The 26,000-nt window shown below is 37.6% G+C and overlaps 1 protein-coding gene across 2 annotated transcripts; it reads left to right on the forward strand.

Moving 5' to 3' along the window:
* The first annotated feature begins 515 nt into the window (after positions 1-515).
* On the forward strand, positions 516-25,526 carry WARS1 (tryptophanyl-tRNA synthetase 1). 2 transcript variants are annotated; one of them, XM_005149548.3, is made up of 11 exons: positions 516-587; positions 5,509-5,725; positions 6,815-7,022; positions 13,140-13,248; positions 14,114-14,233; positions 14,637-14,819; positions 16,484-16,584; positions 17,855-17,967; positions 19,054-19,227; positions 22,094-22,234; positions 24,137-25,526. In XM_005149548.3, the coding sequence occupies exons 2-11, from the start codon at positions 5,612-5,614 to the stop codon at positions 24,293-24,295; spliced, it is 1,422 nt and encodes a 473-aa protein (XP_005149605.1). In that variant the 5' UTR covers positions 516-587; positions 5,509-5,611; the 3' UTR covers positions 24,296-25,526. The 2 variants fall into 2 exon arrangements, with proteins under 2 accessions (XP_005149605.1, XP_030905170.1); XM_031049310.2 differs by lacking the exon at positions 516-587 and adding an exon at positions 969-1,139.
* Positions 25,527-26,000: the final 474 nt, after the last annotated feature.

Below are 26,000 nucleotides of genomic sequence, written 5' to 3' on the forward strand. Positions count from 1 at the left end.
TCACCAGAGCACCCCGACCCCGTTTCCTTCTCGTCTCTCCTGGCACCAGAACTACTGTCACTCCCTCCACCCATACACACTGTGCACCCACCCGCCGAGGTCACTAATGGGGCCACCTCTACCGCTGTCCCCCCGCAATGCCCGGCACTGTGCCCAGGGCCGCCCCGCTCTTAACCCACAGGTACCTACGCCGTACCAATCGCCACTGGCCGCGTAGCCCGGAACTCACCAATCGGCCTACAGCGGCTCCGTGTTTAAAAGCTCGCCGGGTAGAAACAAGGCTTTCCGTTCAAACCGTTCCACGTGTAACAGTTTTTGAGTAGAGACCGTTTCTTGGGAAGACCAGGGGTTAGTTTGAGGTTCTTTGTACGCATAAGAGCTCTTCTCCCACCGTTCCGGGCGATGTAGAGGGGTTTAGTTTAGTTGATTACTCTAGAAAGTATGAAGACAGTGTAAGCAATGGTTCCGCGGGCATGCGTTTCCCAACCGGTAGTGATGAGTGCCGTGCCAGTGGGGTGTGGTGCAATGGCAGTGACAGGGAAGAGTTGAGTGGAGTGGAGCTGGGTCTGGCTGGGCTCCGGCGGGAGGTGAGCGTCCGGCCGGGCCTGGGGCTTCGGCGAGACACACGGGCAGGAGAGGGTCTCTCGGGGCGGTTATTGCGGCCCCGTGGCCGATACGGTGCGCTGGGAGAGGGGGTCTCTGCTGGGAACCTCTCGTCCGCGGCACATCCCTATGCTTGAGGGCTCTTTCCTGCGCTCCCTGCGTGGTCGCAGTCCCCTTGGCTACGTCTCCGGTGCGGCAGTAGAAAAAGCCCTTTTCCCTGGAGAGTGACGGGGAACGGGCTTTCTGGTCACTGGAAAATGCGGCCCAACACAAGCAGGCGGGGACCTTTGCTTTGGCTGGGCAGGCGTGTGTGGTAGAGAAGGTTTGGCAGGTTAGAAACATTAGCTTGCTGGTTAATGTCATGCATGACCATCCCTGCACAAGGGCTTAGCTCTTTACAGTTGTGGGATAGTAGAGATTCGTGTTGGACTTTCTAAAGATTAGAATGGTTGAGTGGCCATATTATCATCTCAGGAAATCACCTTGCACACTTTAGTGTTTTCATACAGAAGCTGATGATTGCCATGGCTGGGAAGGTAGGGCTACTATAAAATGCATCCTGTTTTGGAGTACTTAAGGTATTTTTCTCTCATCTCTGTGCAGCCTACCTGCTTTAATTTCACTTTTCATTTTTTATTTTTAGGAGGCAGAATGGTGTTCAGGAGCATAAGTGCTGTCAGACTTAAATTCACATTCTTTCATTCATCATGAAAACCTTTTCAGGACTTCTGTATTGCTGTTCTCTTTCATGAAATGTTTGTATTTTAAAGGCTTTTCTTAGCATAGCGTGAAGCCCTGGTCTTTGATTCTCAGGTCTCTAACTTACCAAATCAGATAGGGAACAGTGAAAATAATAGAACTGTGATTGTCACCCAGCTGGAAAGAGAGGAGGACATATTTGTTTTCTGTTATCTATGCTAAGGATTATTTTTGAGATATTATTTTGTCTCATGATGATCTAATATTCTGAAACAGTCACAAGAGCAGTTCCCCTTGCAAGTTGCTACGCATTGCATAAATATAAAAAGCACACAGTTCTTGGCTTTTAAGTTCACACTGTGAAGCTGTGCTGAGGCATTTAAGTTCATTTAAGACTCTGGTCATGAATATCCTCGTAGTCCATTCTCAGGTTTTGATGTATCATTTTTTCCCTCCAAATCTGTTTGCATACAGTATCTAATGTTTCTAACACAGCAATTAGGTACTGTGTCTATATGTTAGGCACATGTGTGTAAAACCAGCAGTATCTAACTGCTGGCTTTTATAATACCAATAAGAGCAAGAAAAAAAAAGTCCTGATAAAGTGCAGAATATCCAAATGTTCTTGTAAGCAGTTCACAGTTGCAGTTATGGATATCAAAAGATATAGACCTATTCTATATTACTGAATTCCTGGCTTGAATTCCATCAGCAAGTAATGACAGTACTGAGGTAAACAGAGATAATTTTTATGTAGCAGTCAATATCTTTTATATTCTGTCATCATAATATCCTTATCTCTTGTTACAGTGACTAGATAAGTTTTGCTGCTTCTTAATGAAAATGCACTATATTTTGCGATAGTTTGCTCAGCTTAAACCCGTAATATTCCAAAATCTCTAAAGAGTCTTTCTCTTTCACTGCTCTCCACTATGTGTACTCAGTTTCAACTCTGCCATTTCATCCTTTCTGAGCGGATGCAATCTGTCAGTAAGAATGTGCGCTCGGGAATTAAGTTAAAACACCAAATCATAATTGTTCTCCACCAAAAGTTAATTCTTATTTACTTTAATCTATTTCGCAAAATTTGAAGCCAGTAAATATAACTGGCATATTCCTACAGAAAGGGTGTAATTCTTCATAAACATTTTCTAATATAAACTTACTCTTTTCCAGTTAAATATCTTGTGCTCGTGAAAAAGAGGAAAACACTAGTATCCAAATAAAAGAATGTATGTAAACTGCAGGAATACATCAGAGAATTGTTTATATGCTTCAGGTTACCTCTTCAGAATAATGCTGTCAAACTGTAAATAATCAAACTTGAAAGGATCGAGATTAGGTTAAAAACTAAGTAATACTTAAGTATTACTGATAATACATTAGTCTTATGTTAATCAATAATGTAAGCAAAATATGATATCAGTGTTAACAGACTAAGTGAATTAAATTAGCAAGTGGCCAGATATGCTTCTTAGCTTTCTTGGGGTATTAAACTGAAGCTGAAATCTGGGAATGTCGCAGCTGTCTGACAAACAAATCCTTAATGATTGATATGTTTTGGTAACCAGCAAGTTACCAAATCACCCTGTGTAAGTTTTCTGGGCAGGTGAAGGCTTTTTACAGCCTTTAAATATATACTGTGTAAATATAACCAAGGTTGTGATTAGGCTGATTATTTTTGTAGAAGGAAGGCTTTGAAATACTGGTGAACAACCAATGCAACTACTATATGCTTTTGTTTCTTCTTTTTTAATTCTGGGAAAAGGGAGCCAAATGAGCATGTATTTTTATTAACAGTTTATATGAGTCACTTATGTATGTATCTTGTAACTCAGTCTAGTCATGCTCCATGCATAGCAATGGGTTCATAATATGCTAGGGAGTGTCTCCAGAGAGACATAATCCTTTACAAGTCAGTAGGACTTTATATGGGCACAGAGTTCTTCCTTCAAGACTTGGGAATAGAATCATAGACTCAACTAGACTTGAAAAGACCTTTAAGGTCATCAAGTCCAACCTTTACCCCAGGACTGCCAAGTCCACCACTAAACCATGCCATGACAACAAATACTCCAACACCCCACTGTTTGCAACTCAGAATAAAATTACCTTTTGTTGTGTTTGTCACTATCATGTCTGAATACAGTGCAGGTAAAATAAGCATAAATTTATGGATTAAGATGACATCCCTTTCCTCAAATAAAAAAGCTATACAGTAGCTTGGGTGATTGCATAAATTGACCACATCAGTTTGTGAGGCAGCACTTCACAATGCTGGACAACTTGCAGTGATAGTTCTAATGGAAAATTTACTTTTGTCATTAGGATCTGCACTGTCACCTCGTTTTAATAGTTTATGAAATTCTTTTATAATTCTCTCTGTGCTTCTCTATGTACTTTGTTATTATGGTATGTTCATCCCAAATGGATTCATTTGAGATAGCTGCAGTTTCATTTACAATGTTGTTTTTCTGACAGATGGTGTCCTCCTCACCCATTTTTAACACTTATTTTCTTCTGTGTAAATATGGCAAGCTCACTATAACCAGAACCATAATGGTTTTAAAATTCTCTTTGCCGATCAAGTTAATGCTTGTGTATCCTCAGTTCTTGAATATTTAAACAGCATGATGCTTGAATTTTTATGAAAAAAAATTATTTAGAGCATCTGTAGATTTAAAGAACTCATCATTTTGTACAGAGAGCTGCTGAGCATGAATAATTTCTGAAAATAAGGATTTTTTAAAATAAGTAGTTTTTCCTTTGCAGTTGAAATGGATTTTTATTCCTGGCAAGTTACTAACATTCACTGGATTTCTTAGACATAAATAAAACTCTGGTTTTAGATCAGAGGTCATCTGAAAGCAGTTTATCAGATAACCTCAGAAACATTAGAGGAAGAAATTTCTGGGATACCAGTAACTGTTGTACCAACCTTTATGGGAGGCGTATGTAGTAAAGTATGAGTTAATTCAGTGCAATCCACATTACAGGTGTTTGTGTCTTGGAACTTGCTAAGAGGTGTTCAGTGTATTCATTAAAATTAAGTACAGCAGAGCTTTTTATAACATTTTAGATTACAACTGATGGTAAAAGATCAAGATACTTCTGAGGTAGAGTGAAAATTATTTTAATGCTTTTGATAAGAAAACATTACACTTTAAGTATGTTTGTGTTAAGTAAGTTTGTTTATGCTTTAAGTATGTTTTATGTTAAGTAAGTATGCTTACTTAACAAAACAGCATTATTTAACTTCCTGTACTTTCTCTGTTAGTGTACTGTAAACTATACAGTTGTAGTTTACCAAAGTCTCAGTCACTGTTAATTACTAGACTGGTAAGAAACTTTGAGATGGTGTTATTTTTAATATGTACAATTATATTAGCCTGGAAGAGAAGCCCATTTGTGGAATCATGGGCATGCTCTGTGTTAAGAAGCTCCAGTGAACAAGGTGTATATGTTGGACATAGGAAGGCTGCTGTCTTATTCTCAGCTATCTCATCATCTTAAGCCACCTCCTACGATTTTTCCTACACTCTGCTGAGAAACAAAATAGTTCCTTAAATTTATAGCCTGTTGCATACCCAAGGATTCTTTGGAATGCAGCATTTCTCACCAATAATCAATGTGTTTTGTAACCTCTGGAGGAAAGCAGTAAAGATGACTGAGCTTTTCTCTTGCATATCCTTCTTTGAGCTGAAGTACTGCATTACATATATTAAGAGAAATTTCCATATGACAGTCATAAAAATCTCATCATTCAGAATTTGATAGGATATCAAGTAGTGCAAAACCATTAACTAATCAGGAATAGGATTATTTTTAGGAATAGGATTATTAACTATTATTATTAACTCAGGATTATTAACTCAGGAATAGGATTATTAACTCTACCAACTGTTCTGCGATGCTCTGAATCACAATATATTTAATTATTTTTACTTTTGGCAAGAGTCTGACTTTGAAAAGGTGTTCTAGTGTTAAAAACAGACAGCATTAAGAGTGATCTCTAAATTTCCTAGGTACTCTTGTCAATCTTGGTCCATTTCTGTGTGAAATTGAATCTTGTTGTGTTGATGCCTTCACATTTATCCATCTATTATGAATAGAATTAGATCAATATAGTTTTTGTACTCTTATTCTGTTATTCTAGTTGGCAAGATAAACACAAAAGAATAAAATACACTATTTTTTGCCTTACAGTTTTCCTTGTTGTTGCTGCTGTTCGGAATCTACAAGCCAAAGAATTGGAAGACAATAAATTTACTTGAATTATAAATAAACAGGTCTTTTGCAGTCTGGCAAAATGGCTGATAGTCCAAACTGTGATTTGAAATCTCTCAGTCCGCTCCAGCTGTTTGAAAGAGTAACTGAACAAGGAGAGAAAGTCAGAGCACTGAAAGCAGGAAAAGCATCAAAGGTATTTCTGTTTCATGTTTTGAACTCATCCTTTTCCAAGTTAGGTCTGCCTTTCAGAATGCTGAAGAATATGATTGTTCTAAGATCTGTTCTGTATTGCAGGAGGAAAAAAAATCTTTTAAAAAGCATTTATGTCCATTTTGTGAACTGTAGACATACCTGGAGCAAGGTAGTCACTAGCAAGAGCGCTTCTTATTCCTGAATTAAGAAAAGAAAGTCGTAGACTTAGAAGTCTGCTTTAGCCACTTGACATGCTGTGTGACAGGATCCAGGGTATTTGGTTTTTTAAGTAAAATTTGTATCACTCACATTTTTCAGTGTTTTTAGATGCTTCATTAAAATCTTCTGCTGCTGTGTTTGTACACACTATTAAATATGTCTTTGTGTAACTGTACTGACAGACCCTGCTTAATCTCATTTAATTAATTTAGTAGTTTGCCATTAATTTCAAGTTCCCTGTTCTGTCATCACTATGTTGGCAAGGAGAGTTCAGTTCTAATATGGGCTGGCTTAGTGTATTGCTTGTGGAAGTAAGCCTTGAAAATGGGGAATCAAGTATTTATATATTTCTGTTATCGCCTGCATGAAATATTACAATAGCCTTGTATTTAAAAGGTGATAACCATGAAAGTTGTGAAGAACTTTTTTTCTAATTTGTCTTCAAGTTTGTCAGTTAATTTTAATGAACAATTTTAAGGTGAGCCACTGAAAGCATTTTAAAGTAAATTAGACAACTTATATTTATGTATCTTAGTAATTTGTGTTTAAAATGTTAAGTTTGTTATAACCCTGAAAGAGGGCAAGCATTTTCTTTTTCCCTCAGGCAGAAATTGAAAAGTGAGACAGTGGTGCTTTAAATATCTTGGCAGTAGGGATTCTCTAAATTCTGTGAAGTAAGAAATGGTTACCTGCTACTTGCTTTTCTTTTACCTTTGGTAGTAACGCTGCAAACATGTAAATAAAAACTTAGAGTTTATGAATAATGCAGTTAAAGTCAAAGCATGGATGCATGATTTTAAAAGGTTAGGGCATTAATGTAATTACCTATCTTAAGTATGTCAAGGCAAACAGATTTTTTTCCTTTATTCAGGATGAAATTGATGCAGCAGTGAGGATGCTATTATCATTAAAACTGTCATACAAATCAGCAACAGGACAAGATTATCAGGCAGGCTTGCCTCCAAGAGACCTTGTATTAATAAACAATGGAACAACTAAAGAAGAGGATGAAGATTTTGTGGACCCCTGGACAGTGCAGACTTCAAATGCTAAAGGCGTGGATTATGATAAACTCATAGGTATAACTCTTTCTTTACTGCTACTAAGGAATTGAAGCTAAGTGATCGTAATGACTACAAATACAGCAAGGGATCACAAAAAATCCTGATCAAAATCATCATGACTATCATGATGTCACTGTAAATCAGTTCCCTAAAGCCATGTTAAAGCCTGACAGCAATGCCTTCTTCCCAGTAATTGTTTGTGTATATGTATGAACTTTTGATCTACCCTAGAATGGTGGGTTAGCCTGTTTTTACTTACAGTTCTAGCAGATTGGAGAATTTGGTGGATGAGTCATTTTGTTTGTTCAAGTGATGTATTGGAAATTTTTCAGAGAATGCTAGCCTAGCAACTTCAGGTGGTGAAACAGTTACTGCTTGTTACTGATAAACTTCCTCCCCATTTTAAAATAATAATAAAAGATATTGGCCAAGAAATAGACATATGATAGATCTTACGATTAAGGATATTTTTGTGCCACCTAAAATCTGTTTATTTACCACAGAAAGTTGCCAGTGTGCTTGTCTTTACGCAAACAGAAGAAAAGTGCTAAAAGCACTATGTAATTGAAAGGGATATTTTTCTCAAATGATTGTCCTAGATGCACTTAAGTGTATGTTTGCACAGAAAAACAGCCTGAAGGTATTTTGGGAAAAAAGTTTCTGTTAGCTAAGCACTGGACATGAACATCCATAGAATTTTTGTTTTGTTTGTTTGAGCATAAGCAGAGGGCAGAGAAGAGAGGTGAATGAGAAAGCTTTGTGTGCTACATTATCAACCATGGTGGTAATTCAGTGAGCTGAATATTGCAAGTGACAGAAAGCAGTTAGTTTCCAGGGATTTTTTTTTGCAGGTTGTCTAGTCAACCTCCAACCTCAAAGCAGTCAACTAAAGTAGGTTACTTAGGACCTTGTCCAGTAGGAATTTTATTATCTCCAAAGTTGGAGATTCCATGATTTTCCTGGACAGCCTGTTCCAGTATTTGATCATATGCACAATATGAAGTTTTTTTGTATGTTTAAATGAAATTTCCTTTATTTCAAACTGTGTGTTTTGCCTCTTGGCCTTTCACTGGGCATCACTGAGAACAGGCTGGTGTTGTCTTCTTTACTCCCCACACCTCCCCTCATCACATTTATACATATTGATAAGACCCCACCTGAACCTTCTCTTCCCCAAGCTCAGCAATCCCAGCTCTCTCAGCCTCTCCTCATACAACAGATGCTTGATGCTCTTCATCTTTATGGCCCTTTGCCGAATTCACTTTAGGTGTCCTCTTTAAGCTGGCGCCCAGAACTGGATCCAGTGCTCCAGATATGTCTCATAAGTGCTGAGTAGAGGGGAAGGATCGCCTCCCTTGACATTATGGCTGTGCTGTTCCTAAAGCAACACAGAAAGCATTTGACTTTCCAGTGTCACAAAACTGCATTGTTGGTTTATGTTCAATTTCTTGTCTTATCAGGACCCTGAGAACCTTCTGTGCCAAGCTTTCCAGCCAGTTTGCCCCCTGCCTGTACAAGTGTGTGGCATTGTTCCTCCCCAAGTTCAGGACTTTGTGTTCCCTTTTGTTGAACTTCATTAAAATCTTGTCAGCAATTTCTCCAGCCTGCCAAGGTCATTCTGAATGGCAACACAACCATCTGTTGTATCAGTTACCCCCCCCCCCCCCCCCATATTGGGCGATATCCACAATCTTGCTGAGGGTGTACTCTATCCCATCATCCACATCATTAATGAAGATGTTAAATAGTTTTAGCCCCGGTAGCCAGTACTATTGGGGTACACAAATAATGTTGGGCTCTAGCTAGATTTTGTGCGTCTGATCACAATCCTTTGAGTTTGGCAGTTCAGCCAATTTTTGGTTCACCTTACCATCCACTTATCTAGTCCAGACTTCATGAATTAACTATGAGAATGAGATGGGAGATGGTGTCAAAAGCCTTACTAAAGCTGGGATAAAAAATACCCACTGTTCTTGCCGCATGTACTAGGCTAGTCATACCATCACAGAAGGCTATGAGGTTGATCTGGCATGATTTTGCATTCATAAATCTATGCCGACTACTCCCAGTCATCTTCATGTCTTTAATAATGTTTAGGAGTGGTTTCCAGGATTATTTGCTCCATCACATTCCCAGAGATTGAGGTGAGGCTGGCCAGCCTGTAGTTCCACAACTCCTTCTTACCTTTAAGGTAGGAGTGGCATTTCCAGCGCCAGGAGCCTCTCCCAGTTGCCGTGACTGTTCTGTCTATACCGGCCTGATCAGTAAAGTTACTGTATAACAAATAGTAGGGTATTAGTTTCCTGTATGCAAACATAATGTGGTAATGGCAAAGAGGAAAAGTACACAATAAATTTTCAGAAAATGCAAATATGCTTTTGAATATGGCAGGTCTCAGGCCTTCTTACATACAGCAAGATGAAAGCCATCTTTTGGTAAAAGCTACTAAAACACTAGTATAAAAACACTATAGATCAAAAGCATGCTAAGTATTTTTTAAAGCTTGTTAAGGAGTAGAGACTATGTCCTTGTCAGAAGCTGTTTAGGAAAGCAGATTCTTAGTGGATAGAAAGACTAAAATGTTTTGAACACCCTCATGAGAGGAAATAGGTAGGAAAAAAATACCCTATTTTTTAACCAGGAAGATGAATATGGGCAAAGAAATGGGAGTTGTGCAGCCTGTGAATGTTTGTTTGATGAAGATATTTAGGCATTTACGGTGAAGTGCTCTATATATCAGAAACTTTTTAATCACTTTCCATAACAATATACAAATATTTCTGGGGTGGCTAGCTCATTAACCTGGGGCTAGCTCATAAACCTTATGTTTCCTGCTTCTGTGAGATTAGACTCTTACCAGCTGCTATTGTTCTGCTGAATCAAACGTTTTCATGTTCATTTGTTCTCTTTTTAGCATTCATCCAGATTATAATTAGTTTGCCTTTTATTTGCTAGAAAGAAATTAATTCAGAAATTAAGGTTTGCTTAGGACAAACAGATGTGATAATGCTTGGAAAACATACAAATTAAAGCAGTGGTTGCTGAACCATGTATCAGCATTTGTCTTTTTTTAGTGACATTTATTTTAATGGGTCAGTATGATACCCTGCTTGATTCATCTGGAGTGAATGAACAATTCTAAGCAAGAATTCATTTCCCATTGGATAATGGTATAGACACCAAGCTCAGTGGTGTGGTGAGCATGCCTGAGGGAAGGGACCTGGACAAGCTCAAGAAGTGGGCCTATGTGAACCTCATGAGATTCAACAAGGCCAAGGTCCTGCACCTGAGTTAGGCAACCTGCAGTATCAGGACAGGTTGGGGGATGAAGGAATTGACAACAGTCTTGAAAAGAAGTACTTGGTGGTACTGGTGAATGAAATGCTGTAAATGAGCCGGCAATGTGAGCTCACAGCCCAGAAAGCCAGCCGTATCCTGGGCTGCATAAAAAATATGGCCAGAAGGTAGAGGGAGGTGATTCTGCCCCTCCACTACTCTCTGGTGAGACCCCCTCCTAGAGTAATTCATCCAACTCTGGAGCCCTCAGAACAGGAAAGAAATAGAGCAGGTCCAGAGAAGGGCCACAAAGATGATCAGAGGGCTGGAGCACTTCTATGAAGACAGGCTGGGAGATTTGGGTTGTTCAGCGTGGAGAAAAGAAGGGCTCCAGGGAGACCTTATTGTGGTCTCTCAGTACTTAAAGGATGCTTACAAGAAAGATGGGGACAAACCTTGTAGCAATACAACAAGGGACAATGGTTTTAACTAAAAGAGGGTAGATTTAGACATAAAGAAGAAAGAGTTTACAGTATGGGTTATGAAAACTCCGGGACAGGTTCCTGAGAGAGCAACCTGTAGATACCACATCCCTAGAAATGTTCAAAGTCAAGCTGGACATAGCTCTGAGCAACCTGATCTACTTGAAGATGTCCCTGCTTACTGCAGGGAGGGTTGGACTCATGACCTTAAAAGGTCCCTTCAAACCCAAACCATTCTATGCTAATATTCCTAGTTTTCCCTCCCATTTAGAAATTAACTTCAAAATTAATTGTATATGCAAAACCTTATATTAATATGGTACAAAACCAGTAATTCCATAAGAAAATTAAATGGATATAGAGGGTCTGGAACAGCAGAAGTGCATACCTCCAGGTTGATGTTCAAATTGGATGCATTACCACTCTTCTGTCAAAATTGCGTCTTTCAGTGGGGATTCCTGATTTTTGTTTGTGAAAGGTTGTTCATATAACAAAATTAAAAAACAGTTCCTGTAACAAACTTAAACACACATTCCCCATTGTCAGCCAGAGTGTAGAAGTGTAATTCCCTGTGCTCAGAGCTTCTCTGCATTGCAGTGCCCCAGGGTACCCTCATAATCCCTAGGGAGCACTGCAGTCACAATGATTAGGATAGTCACGGTTTTAAATAGTCTTTTTTGAGATGTATGTAAAGCCTTGATGAACTTAAAATAGCCTCCAAGTTGTTCTTAGAGAACCTGTGCTGTAAAGGGATCAAAGGTCTCTTTCCCTTTTCTGGGGAAGAAATAAGTCTACTATAATACACGAGTTGTATCTGAATATTTACTTTCAAATTACACCAATGTGCTTAATATTCCTTGCTCCCCCAGTGGGTTAATTTTCTTTGTAAAATGATTTATAGTATATTGGGTAACCAGCACAGGTAGAGAGCTCTGCCTCCAGATAGAATCAGTCTGTCTCTCTGTTGTCCAGTGACGTGTAAACCATTGCACTGTCCAGCTAGGGATTGTTGCCATGTGCTAGGATATAACATCAGAAGTGTACCTCTTCAACAAATATTAATAATTATAAATACAATAATTGTAATATTTTTTGTTAATTACAATATTCCTGCAGGAAGGCTTTTAATGTCGCTGGCTTTTGGCTTGAAAAAACAAACAAACCCAAGAAACAAATAATAATTGAAAACTCAACAAAGCAGAGATAAGCAGTTCTGTAAGCCATAATTCACTAAGTGTATAATGAATGGTTTAAAATTAATCTCTCTGTTTCCAGTTTCCTTAGGAAACTGTCAAGATATTTGAAATTTATCAAGTGTCAATGATATGTCCCTGTGGAATGTTTATTTTCTGTTATAATCAGGAAGACCTGAAGTGCTTCTCCCGTGTGGGTGTGTGTCTTATAACTATGGAATTTGCCAGCACAGTCTCTCTTTAATAAGAGATGGATTTGGATATTTTGTGCATGTAAAAGGTTAGCCTTACATCCAGGGTCTCTGGTTTGTTCTCTTGGATACTTTGGCATTTCGAGTAATTAAGAGTGCAAATTGTTCCGATGCTGCATGGAGCACAATAGTAGCCAAGATTGTTGTCTTGATTTTATCATCAAATCCAAATCACAGAGCATTGATCTGCTTATTAGGGTCCAAGAAATGGGACGGGAGTATAGGAAACTTTACTGAAGAAATAAAAGGCTTCCCCAGTTCAATTTGGAATAGGAAAAAAATACTGTTATTCCACTCTGTCAAAACCTTTTTTGAATGAAATTACTAAATCTGAAAATATTGTTTTATTAATCAGCTGATTTCCTGAACCACAAAGTAACAACTTCTGCTTGGTTGCCATGAAGAGTATTATGCATTACCTTTTTAAGCCTCTTGAGGGGAGCAGTGTCTGTAATCATGTCCATATGAAAGCAGAATTAAGTTTGCAGAAGAGCATTTGGGGTTGACAAGTTAAAAAACATGATCTGAGGGCAGAAAAATTACACATCAACAGAGGGACATTCAGAGCCTCACAGGTACTTTTATCTTATGGCTTAGTTAGGCCAAGTTATTGACCTAGATGCTTCTTTGTAATATTTTTTTGTGCTGAATATCAGTACTTCTGCTGTAAAGAAACTGCAATTATAATCAGTAATGGATAGAGCAGTACTACATGTTGTGAATGGATTGGGTCTCCTAACATACAGATATTTCTGGGGACAGATAACTACTTCCCAGTAGTTCTTCAGGCAAGAATCAGGAAAATCCAGCCTTTTTACCTGAGACGTGAAGATGTTCTTTTTAATCTAGGCTGCATCAGTATGTTTTTGGTGATCCAAGATCTGGTTGCAAGTATTCTATGCTTTAATTTTTTGCATTTTATGATTATAGTTCGGTTTGGCAGCAGTAAAATTGACACAGACCTGATCAATCGAATTGAAAGAGCCATTGGGCAAAAACCTCACCGCTTTCTACGTAGAGGAATCTTTTTTTCTCACAGGTGAGTTTTTCTTGGTTTAGCATTCAAAGAGGTCATATTAGATTTTCTGTGAGCATTTTTGGGAGGAAACCTATGACTAGCAAAAGGCTATATTCTTCTATAACAAGGAAAACAAACTCTGTCATTTGAAGTTACCAATTACTGCAATTTCCACTGTCAAGATTTGAAACCCCTGGTTGCATTTGTTTCTGATGTATCCTACTAATCCCAAATTGAAGAAATGTGCACAGGATCTTTGCTTTGTATAGGTTTCAGTTTGATTCTATGTTAGCAGCCAGACAAAAGCATTGTTCTGTCAGTGAACTTAAGGGCTCATATGGTGTCAATGCTGATTTAAACAAGGGTCAACATGCCCTGTGGGACCTGTGCATCTGTATTGTTATATAAAAAAGATTCAGGGAATAATCTTAAGCACCAGTCTGCCAGTCAACTACACTGCTTAGTTGTTGGCACACATGGCAGCTAGCACATTTCAGCTAAGTGCCTGAGCAGGATCCAGGGCATAGCCTCCATCACATACCATTTCAAGCTGGTTGTTTGAACCTACTTGAGAAATTATTCCAGCTCTTTTAATTAGGCTTCAGAAACTATTATCCAATTAAGTAATTCCAAAAGTTATACATTTTCTATTTAATTTAAATATTAATTTTTAATTTTTTTTTCTTTATTTTCATGAAGTCTGAAGGAGACAATACATAAATTAAAAAATGAACAAACAAAACCCTTTTGTTTCTAGGACATTTAACATACCATATTTTATTTATAAGTGGGTTTGGCTTCAGAAGCAGTCAGATTTTGAATAGAAGCTTTTTGCTGTGATGTTTTTTCCTAATGAGTTGTATCTATTTTCTCTGTGTTTCTTTAGAGATATGGACCAAATCCTCGATGCTTATGAAAATAAGAAGTCCTTTTACCTTTATACAGGCAGAGGGCCGTCCTCTCAGGCAATGCATGTTGGTCATCTTATCCCATTTGTGTTCACAAAGTGAGTTATTTCTACTATTTGTGTTAGTCAAAACATTTTTTTCTAAGGAAATGTTGAACATGGTTTATGGAACTCCTTACATGAGCTGAATATTAATGAACTCAAACAATGCAGTCTTACCTTTTCATTAAATTTATCATTATCCCTGTGTTGCCGTGAAGCCCTCTTCCTTGCACTCTTAGCCCTGTGGCATCCCTGCTCTTAAAAATGAGTTTGTGGTGAGACTTGGTAACATTGCTCTATAATGCAGTTTCTGTTCACATCAGTAACTGCATATGCGTACAAAGAAGAGAAGCAGGCCTCTTTATACACTTCTGTTTCAATGTATAAAAGTATTTTAGCTGCATGATGTAACATTTTCATTTTAACTTACTTTGAGATAAAATATTTCTGCTTTTATTAGGTGGCTGCAAGAAGTATTTGATGTTCCCTTAGTTATACAGTTAACTGATGATGAGAAATATCTGTGGAAGGACATGACAACCGAGAAGGCATATGAATATGCTAAAGAAAATGCAAAAGACATCATTGCATGTGGTTTTGACATCAATAAAACCTTTATATTTTCCGATTTAGACTATTTGGGGTAAGTATAAATTTATATAGGGCTCTGATGAAGAAATGCCTTTATTTTCTCTCCAACTTTGACAGACAGCAATGTTTTGATAAATGTATCTAAATTTGAAAGCTTCAAGACAAGTTTTACAATACTTAACAATAGAAACAGGATTAATCTTTTGGCTGTCTAATATTTTGTGTATATAGTATTGTCATTCTCCTGTATAACATATGAAAAAATACTTGTATGTGCAATGCTCAAACTTAAATTATGAAAAACATATTAAACCAGCTAAATTGTGAAAATACGTAAATCTCCAAGAAATGTCCAAATTGATTTGTTTAACATTGCATCAAAATCTTTGTGGTGTGCTTCCACTTTATCTGTGGTAACAAAAGGCAACTGTGGTTAATTAATATAATAATAGAGCATGCAAGATTATTATTTGGACTTTGAGTAAAGATTAATGAAGATTTAAGAAAAAGAAGTATTTATTGGAACTGCCTTCTCAAAAGGAGGAAGTTTTATGGCAGAGTTCAGAACCAGAGTTGTGGGCTTTGTTGGGAAATGAGCTTCCCTAAAGACATGGAGGACAGAATGTGTATTTTGGAGATGAACTGTATAACATACAGCCCCAGAATGTGGAGCCTACAAAGCAGCTTTTCTTCCTTTAACTCTCATGATTTTCTTGCCTTAGAAAAATGTCATTAACACAGATCTGCCCTATGGCTGAATAAGGCTGAATAACAGAATCGCTGTTTCTTTGCTTCAGCCCCTCAGCAGAAATAAAAAAGAAAGAAGCTGCTGAGCTATTTTTGGTTTGGAAATATAAGCAGGGAACTTAGCCTGTAGAAAACAAGCATTTGGAGGAAGATAGGCTGAGAAAGTTGGGGCTGTTCAGCCTGGAGAAGAGGAGGCTGCGTGGAGACCTCATTGCAGCCTTCCAGTAGCTGAAGGGAGCCTACAGGGATGCTGGTGAGGGACTGTTCATTAGGGACTATAATGATAGGACAAGGGGTAACGGGTTGAAACTTAAGCAGCAGAGGTTTAGATTGGATATAAGGAAAAAATTCTGTACTGTTAGGGTGGTGAGGTGCTGAATGGGCTGCCCAGGGAGGTACTGAATGCTCCATCCCTGGCAGTGTTCAAGGCCAGGTTGGATGAAGCCTTGGGTGATACGGTTTAGAGTGAGGTGTCCCTGCCCATGGCAGGGGGGTTGGAACTAGATGATCTTAAGATCCTTTCCAACCCTAACTATTCTATGATTCTGTGATTACTTTGACAAAATTCAGTGTCCTGTATGGAATACTCACTGGGGATGCCAAGCAATACAGAAGACATAATCCATTCAGATTGCCTTAGTTCACAGAGAAGCATAAGGATAAGTAAACTTCAGGTTCTGTGAGGCATTTTGGCACCATTTCCAAATCAAAGTGTTTCTTGGTTAACTGCCTAGTTAATTGTGACAAAAAATGTTTGCAGTAAATGTTGAGGGGAGGGAAGAATAAATTAAGGTTTCAAGAAATAAAGTTCTTGTTTGTAAATAATTCTGTAATTATTATCTCAGTGGGCCACAGAAAATCTGAAACAGTGGGATTTAATCCTGCAGTTTTTTTTACATTCTTAGCTTATAGTTTCTGCCTGCACTTTTCTCCTCTTTTCATTTGATTTTTCTACTTTATTTCTCACAGGACAAGTACTGGATTCTACAAAAATGTCGTCAAAGTTCAGAAGCATGTTACATTTAACCAAGTGAAAGGAATCTTTGGCTTTACAGACAGTGATTGCATTGGTAGGAAATAATGAGTTACTGGAAGTGATGATTGCTTTCACTCTCTATGGCACTATTTAAGTAATAATTTAAAGAGTTTAGTATCATGGAATGGATAGAAAAAACAAGAAGATCCATGTTTCTAGGCTCTTCTAAAAGGGTGTTATTGTGGTTCCCTCAGTATAAAAAATAATTTACAGTGAAATTTCTAGTGTGATTGAGAGCTACTTTTTCAGCCTTAGTAACAGCAAAATGCAAAAGACCAGTGTTGAATCCCCAAATTAGAGAACTATTCTTTTCCCTTGGTTCTTTTTTTTTGTTTTGTTTTGTTTGTTTGTTTCAATAATGGAGTTATAGTCAAGTATGCCTCCTAGAAATTTTAATGCCAAATTTATATAGAAGCTTTTCTCTTTCATATTAATACACACATGCATGCATATGCATATATGAAAAAAGTTAAGGAGTGCTCAAAAGCCTAATTAATCAAGGTGCCGAGTGACTGTCTTCCATTTATTTCACTGCAATTACAGGTTTCTATGACATTGGCCAAAAAAAGTATTCTGTGTCAAATATGGCATTAAAACCTTGGTGTCCTGAGCACTCACATCATTCTTTGACCAGTAATTAGGTCAGTGACAGCTTTTAGGCTTCACTGTAACCAAGCAACAGATTCCTGCTTGTTTTAATCATGCTCTAATAAAAGTTGGTATTGTGATAATGACTTAATTACATGTTTGGAAAAATCTGCCCTTTGCTTTCTTTCCAAGAGGATTTTGGCCAAGGAAACATCTTGGGCACCTTGCAATTAAGCACTGTATAAAAAAGAAAACTAGGCATATCTTAGGTGCTTCATAAACATAGCATGCGTATAGCAACGATTCTAAGATCTTAGAGCAGAATTTGCCTGATAAGTAGCTCTAGAGTCATTCTCACAAAGATTTAAAAGAAAAAAAGAGCAGCTCAGGGTGATGATACAGTCAGTTGAATTTCTGGGGAGGGTAGGCATTTCAATGACGAAGAGATTATGTGCTGATGTGATCACAAATGTTTCAGAAAAGGTTCAGCCTGCCTCTTTTCATTAGTTTCTATGTTACCTTGAAGGTTTTTGACATCATAGAAGGTAAAGATTAAAAGATTCCCTCAGATAAGACAGCTTGAAAAAGATAGCTGTTGGTGTTCAACTGAGTATCTGAATGATTTACTTGTGCATTTGACGTATTTCAAAAAGTTCTCTCTATTTATTATTGCTTATATTTGGCTGCTTAGCTTTTCCAAATATACTGTTTCCTAGGAAAGATCAGCTTTCCTGCTATTCAAGCTGCTCCATCCTTCAGTTCATCATTTCCACAGATATTCAATGGCAAGGAGAACATTCAGTGTCTTATCCCATGTGCTATTGATCAGGTAAGAAAATCGTATTACTTATTTTGCTCTTCGTGGATTTGTTTTTATGATGTACAGTTCAAGCTGCATGGCGGTATGTTGGAACATCTGTAAAACATTCCTGCAAGCACCTTTCTGGGGCAGAATATGGAAGAACTAGAAGTATGTTGTGCTGTGTGCTGACAAATATGAAGGCTTAAGCCAACTATCTGTGTTTGTGCATTACTCATTCTTGCCAGTCTTGGATCTTTCTTGATCTCAACCCATTTCACAGTAAGCTGACACCTATGAAAGCAAAGACACTAAAATCTATGCAGAAGTATGCTGACATGGGTTTAGGAAGAATCTTTGGCCACCTCCATGGTAATTAGGACAAGATTTAATGAGCTCAACTTGTAACACAAGAGATTTATGTCGAACCTTAGGGAAAAACCTTCAATCAGTAAGAATAAAGAGGCATTGAAGTAGTTTGCCAAAAAGACTGCAGAACCTTAACAATTTAGATCTATAGAGAGAGATTGGAAGAGCATCAGCTACAAATGACAGTGGTAGTGCCATTACTTTAAATAGGTATTATTTCTAGGAATCAAAGTCTGCACTGTCTGAATATTTAGCTGTTTTAGTCACAGGGTCAGTGATGTAACTATACTCATCAGCCACAATATTATGTACTAATATTACAATTTATTTAAGTCAGGTCATCGGCACAGCACTGCCAGCTTGATCACTGATTTCAGATTCTGTGCTGGTTGTTAAAACACTTTGTGAGGAAGCCTTCATCTTAGTCTTCATCCATCTGCTGGTATACTATGCATAGTTCTCACAACTATTTGAATTCATGTAAATCTTTGTAAATATGCCTATTAGTTGAGGGAATCAGTGTGTATAAGAAAACTATGGAGATGGAAAAAAGATTTTGTTTGTTCCTCTGGGTGACTTGGATTGGAAGTAGATTCTGGAAAATATTTAGGTTTGGAGTTTTTGTTTTGGGTTTGTTTGGTTTTTTTTTTTGAGACCACCTGCTAAAGCATGAAGGCATCTGCACTAGTCAGCTTTTACATTACATTTTTCAGCTTTATTCTGTATTTTTATTGATGGTTGTTCTAGGACCCTTATTTTAGAATGACTCGGGATGTAGCGCCTAGGATTGGACAACCTAAGCCAGCCTTACTGCATTCGGTCTTCTTCCCAGCCCTACAAGGAGCACAGACAAAAATGAGTGCTAGTGACCCTAACTCCTCCATCTTCCTCACAGATACACCCAAGCAAATCAAGACAAAGGTAAGGACCTACAAAACCTGAGAGTTAAAAGCTTTATAACAAAAATGAATGGTGGTCCTCATGGTTACAATGGCAGTTTTCTAATGTTATCTTCAAACATATCTGAATCCTTTTTCCTACACATTTCATGGCAAATCCTCCTCAGGAATTGGCTGAGTTATGCAAATTTAACTAGCCTATCAAATATATCCTTTTGCCTTGCCAATTAGTCAAACAGTACATTAGCTAGAATAATGGACAAAACATCATGTTTATTTTTCTGATGTCTGCATAGCAGTGGTGTAAGAATAAGAGCTGTGGAGGTTCCTGCTCTGAAAATAATGTTGCCATAGTTTTGAAATCTGACAAGCCATGATGTAAATCTAATAAACATCTCTTTCTGTTGACTGCCTCTCCATGCTGGGAGCACCAAGTGTTGCACAGTGTGAGTTACAACACAGGTTAGGCTTTTCCTGCTGCTTGGGGAGCTGCTGCTGCCATGCACTTCAATTGACAAATAAATACTGTGTTGAATTTCACCTAAGATTCAGAAGGGGTATTTTCTCCTATCTGATTATATTATGAGTGCTTTTTCAAGCTCAAGGAAAAGTACATCTAGTTTGGCGAAAGTCCACCTGTGTTGTGGTATTTAAAAAACAGAAATCAGTCTTTGGAAAAGGATTCATATAGGCATGATAACTAGACATTAAGTAACAGTCAGAACAAGGAAGATGTGTATGTTGTTTTACTGGGTGGGTTTGAATTGGTTCTGTTATGGTTGATGAACCCACCGTGGCTCAGATTCTTCTACAGCCATCATGTAATTATTCATTATCTTATGAAGAAACTGATTAAACAGAACTTTTTTGAAGAATTGGAATTCTTCATGTGTTTGGATTATAATAACTCCAGTTTATTTGCACAGTTACAGAGTACCTTTTAAATAAAACTGTCATTTCTGAATAGAGAATACATGGTTAGTGTCAGTGTTGATAATATTCTTCCATTCTTTACCTGGCAAGTAGCTAGTAATTTGCAAAAAGATCCAAGATGCCCTATGTCCAGTTAATAAGTCCTATTTTCTGGTATATTTAAACTAGTTGGAAAAATAAAAAGTAATTCTAGCTACTTGGAGTGTAAAAGCTGTAAAGAAAAAGTTCTGAACATAATGTCAAGTATTGAGTAACAGAGGACAAACTGAGATTTATTTCAGCTTCTGAAGCTTGTCAGAAACAAATCTTTATGCAAATAGAGCTGGAGTGAAACATCAAATATTGTTATAGCCAATAAAGTAATGATGTTCAAAAACTTAACAGGTAATAGTAGATGAAAGCAAACTAGATACTGACAAAGGCTGAGAAGCTTCTGGGAAATCCAAGGAGGTAAATGTCGACATTGTAATAAACTATTCTTATTGCACTTATCAGCACCAAATTACAGCTCAATTGTTTGATTTCCTAGAAAGTGTTATTTATATTCTGTCTGTACTAATTCAAGGAAAAAGTCACTTCATCATTATAAATAAATCGTTGAAACTTTCAGTCAAAGATTAAGTGCCAGAATATGTAAAAAATAAACTTGAGATTCATGTAGAAAACACTTCATATAAAACAGCAATGTGTCTTCACCTGGCATATTTTGTTTAATCCCCCTCCCTATAGTAAGAAGGCAAACTGTAGAGATGAATGACAGAAAAGATTTTGTACCAAGGCTTTCAAAAGTCTAGTAAAGGAGAGAGAGGCAAGTGCAAAATAATATGTAAAAACTTAGTTTTACAGATTCTGAGACAGATCTTCAGGCTGTCCTGCAATATAAGAATAGATGTGATACGGCAGATGGCAATTCATTTTCTGAAGATACTCATCAGTGCATCATTTTTTTATGGAATTTGTTGCCACAACATCATCTATAACGGGGTGGTTAGAAAGATTAAAAAAAGCACTAGACAGTTATCCAGATAGTAAGAATGTTCAGAAATTGTAAATATATAACAGCTCCTAGATACCAGAACTGAAAAACAAAAACTACTTCAGATGTATGTGTGTCTCTTGGTTGGTTAATGGTGATATCTGAAGAGATAAAAGAGCCAAATGAAAACTCCACTTATGGTTGAGAAATACTTTTTTTTCCTTTTCCTGGCAATTTACTTTCTTTAAATTTGCAGAAAGATCAGCATGCTCTGAGAACTCTATTCATGTGTAAAGTTTTAAAATACGCTAGTGGCTTCTGAAGTTATTGGGAATGGGATTAGCAAGTAGGTGTATTCACCAGTGCAGTTCATCTGCCCAGAGGAAGCTATGCTTAGAAAGAAAGGGGAGAAAGGAAATATTCAATTTTCATACTGAACAACTGGGCATTTTCTGATTTTAGCCATTCTAGCCAGACTTGTATTCTTTAACTTCTCTTTCTCTTATTTTGCTTTTCACTGAAAAGAGGAACCAAGCTTCTCTCTAGGATTTCTTCAAAATTTTCCATACCTTCTTCATCTCTTTCATAATTAATTTCTTGATGAAGTGAATATCTAATTTTTCTTTACATGAAGTGCATTTCCTATAAGCACAAATTCTATCCAAGAGACAACTGCTTCAGCAAAAAGGACTTAAAACTTTTTTTGGTTGGATTTTGGGTGGATTATTCTTAATTTTGCTTCATTTTCATTCTGATTATGCAGTCTGAGGAACATACATATAGCCACTTTTGTCTTTGGATTCTAATGACCTTTTGCCTCCCTGCGTAGGTCCTGAGGCTCTGCGTTAACTTGCATCACCCTTCACCCTTCAGCTTGTCCTTGGTATAGAATTTTGAGGATCATGATACACCTCTGTTTACAATAGAGCAGTGCAGAATTTAGGAGAAATTATACCATAAAATCTTTATGTTGTTTCAGATTAACAAGCATGCCTTCTCAGGAGGCAGAGATACCATTGAAGAGCATAGGAAGTATGGAGGTAACTGTGATGTTGACGTGTCTTTTATGTACCTGACTTTCTTCCTAGAAGATGATGACAGGCTTGAACAACTGAAGCAGGTAAGTAACCAAGTTGAAGATAATATTATTCATTCCTTATTGTAAGGGCAAAGCTCTAACCAAGTCCTCTGTGAATTTGCTGCAGAAAGGTAATTGCGGTGTTACTCTTGCACTCTCCAGCCCTTGCAAGTCTCAGTATTAATATCTGTATTTGTTTGCAGTGTTCTTTATCACAGGTCAATCTATCTCTTCTTAAAAATTAATAAATAAAAAATAAATTAACTCCTAGTATTTTCATAAAGATCTTCAACACTGTGTAGAACATCTCCCCTACCTTTCAGATGAAGCCACCTTAGGATTAGTGTTGTTTTTATTGTATAATTTACTCTGCCTGTTACTTATGTGCAAGGTACCGATATACTGTGCAAAAGTACAAAAACTTCACATCTAAACTTGATAGGGTTTTGAGTGTTTTCTTGTCACAAGAAATGCAGTAGCTATGAGGAATTGATTCTCTGTTCCCAAGCAAAAAATGCTTCATGTAAGTGGCATTTTCCTTAAACCTATCTGACAGATTTTTGTCCCCGGGGGTTGGTAGCAAGACACTACACTTCCTTCAGCTATATGGTTGTCATCAATACTAGGCGGTAATCATTCTCTGGAAGGCAGTATCCACAGCTGAAAGTACTCATGTCACATTGGTTTCATAGAATCACAGAATGGTTTGAGTTAGAAAGAACCTTAAAGATCTAGTTCCAACCCACCTGCCACAGGCAGGGACACCTTTCAGTAGACCAGGTTACTCAAAGGTTTGTTAGCTTTGGGAACAGCTGTGAGAAAGTGTACAGCTGCAGATTCTTCTTCAGCCCTCTGGGGTATATATATTATTATATATAAATTCCACACAAGATCAGGGTTGGATAGCTGTTAATCCCTATGTAGATCGTCGTAAATTTCTTATGGAAATCTGGAGCACATTTGACTTAATGAACTGTTTGCCATTGGTCTCCAGCCACTGCAACATTATCAGCCTAACCACTACAGAACACAAAGCCTAGGCCACCACTAGCAGCTTGCTGCAATGTTGCCCCAGAACCAGATTAGAAAACATGAAATAACTGCTTATACTGGCATTAGTGGAGCTGTTTCAGATATGGTACCAGAAGAAGAAGCTTCCAGAGAAAGCAATATTGGTGTTTTTATAACAAACAAAAAATAAAACCACACCCCAAAAACCACCACTGAAGTTACAATTCAGCTCATTCTTGTCGTCTATATTTTACTGTTGCTGAGTGAGCATCAGCAGCAATTACAGCTTGAACTGGTATTACAATTGGCTTGATGGCAAGAGAAGGTAAGATTGCCATTTCATATAAAAGCTGAACTGCCCCAGCCAAGGTTGACCAGGGCTGAACCCATCAGCAGTTAGCCTGTGCTTATAGCTAAGTGTATTTCCAGTATCACAGTAACTGAATGAGTTCCCAGCTGTGAATATGACTACTAGTGTGAACATAGATTCTGAGTGTCTTTGCTATAAAAAGGATATTTTAATTACATCTGATCTCATACCTAAATGGAGTGAGGAAAAAAAAACCTGCGAATTTGTACTTACTGCAAAAAAAACTTAAGGTGATATTTTTTGAACTGGGATTCTGGGGTGAAAAATACACTTTTTCTTCCTAATAATTACAGGATTTCCCAGTTAAGTTCTTGTGAATGTAGCTTATTTAGTCCATATAACTTGTCACATACGAAATTGCACAGCTGCCTTAATCTTTCAGAAGGCAACAAGCAATTTTGCAAGTTACATCTTCAAAGTGATACCACACAGTCTTCTAAGGCATGTGTTTATTTTTAAGACATCCAAATCTGTATTTGCTAGGGCCAGGCTCTTAAAGCAATATTTGTCATGAGTCTTTTTCCATATGGCACCATATTTAGCAATCAACACTTCCTTGACAGGCATACACAAGTGGGGAATTGCTCACAGGGGAGCTGAAGAAGGTACTCATTGAAACACTGCAGCCCTTGATAGCAGCTCATCAAGAGAGACGGAAGCAGGTCACAGATGAAATGGTGAAGCAGTTCATGACTCCACGGAAGCTAGCTTTTGAATTTTGAAGAAACACGTATGTAACTTATTACCTGATAAACCAAAACTGAGTAACTGTTGCCTTCTGTTGTATGTCATCACTCCCTAGTTATGTACAGCCTGCAATCAGTGCTTTATAAATACTGCTGTTAATGTGTTAATTATCTTGTATGGCAGAGTACATGAAAAGTTTAAAATAGGAACTTGTATCTATTTAAAATCAGAATATACAAAATAGAATTGCCCAATCTCGCAGAAAAGCATGTCTTTCAATACAACATTGTTATTTATTGTATTTCATGTTGAAAATATAAAATAAAAGTTCCATTTTGATGATAAAACCTAAGTTATAAATTGTTCTAAATACATTGGTAAGAGGTCATACCTCAACATAATAACTAGTAACTCCATTTTCTTTTCTACCATGTACCTTGATATAGTAGACCGCATGTCCTTTTGAGCTACTGGGAACATAGAATCATAGAATAGTTAGGGTTGGAAATGACCTTAAGATCATCTAGTTCCAACCCCCCTGCCGTGGGCAGCAACACCTCACCCTAAACCATATCACCCAAGGCTTCATCCAACCTGGCCTTGAACACTGCCAGGGATAGTGACTATTACAGAGTAGATTACACAGTACTTAGGCCTGGGATTGATGCAGAAAGAATGGAGATCTGCAAGTTGAACATAAGAGAAAGAGCATCAGACTGGTTTTGTCATAGTCTTCCGTTCTGACCTGGAGCAAGTCACAGAAATCTCACTGTACTTTTGTTTCTGCAGCTATTTAACTGGTCTGACTGCTTCTGGAGGGAGGAGGTTATCGTAAGGTTGAAAAGTTTGTTAATGTTCTCAGGTGCATAGCATAGGCATGCAAATTTTTGTTTCTAGTTATAAAAAATATCAAGTGTTAAATCATACTGTGAAAATGAAATAACTGCTGGATACTTCTGGTACTGTCTGTTCTGTTTTATTGCACCAAGTCATTTCAATTAGGGGAACTTATTGTAAGATCTATTCCAGTGAGAAAGTATACTTTGTTAAAATACCTCACATACTATTTAATTATCTCCTTTCTTAAAAAGAACTTCAGTGGCTTTGCTATGATTTATGAACAAAAAATTCAAATTATTGGCTAATTTGGTTTGATATGTACAGTGCTGAATACAAACTTAGATCTATCTTGGTTTTATATAGAATAGAAAGTTGCTAGCCCAGATGTAGTCTTATCTACATCAAATAAAAATACCTTTCATAACACAGGTGGGTAATGGTGTGTGGTATTTGCAAGTCATTTGAAAATATGAAGAAGGTAGTTTGAGTTGTGAAAAGATATAAGCTTGAACTGGTTGTGTACTGTGGAGCCTAGTGGACATACATATATTGACTGTAGCATTCTTAAAGAGATCCAAAAAAACACACTTTTCATTTCACTGTAAACCTTTGAAATCAGCTGGTTACACTTGGGTTAAGGGAGCATTTTCAAGGGTGAGTTTTCTCACTGACTTAACAGACCTTGGATCAGCCTGTTAGTATGTGAGAACATGTTGGGCTGCTCGTGCTGCCTGAAGCTGATTCTGCTGCCTTCCCACCAGTAGCAGTTCTGTAACACAGCATACACTCCGGCAGTGCTGTCCTCTCTGGCGGTGATCTTGAATTTCTGAGATGGAAATGCCTGTGGGCCAAACTGTATGCAAATTATGTTTGTGCAAGGGACCAAGGAAAGACTGAAAC

This window comes from Melopsittacus undulatus, chromosome 4, assembly GCF_012275295.1.
Source record: "Melopsittacus undulatus isolate bMelUnd1 chromosome 4, bMelUnd1.mat.Z, whole genome shotgun sequence".
Lineage (NCBI taxonomy): Eukaryota > Metazoa > Chordata > Aves > Psittaciformes > Psittaculidae > Melopsittacus > Melopsittacus undulatus.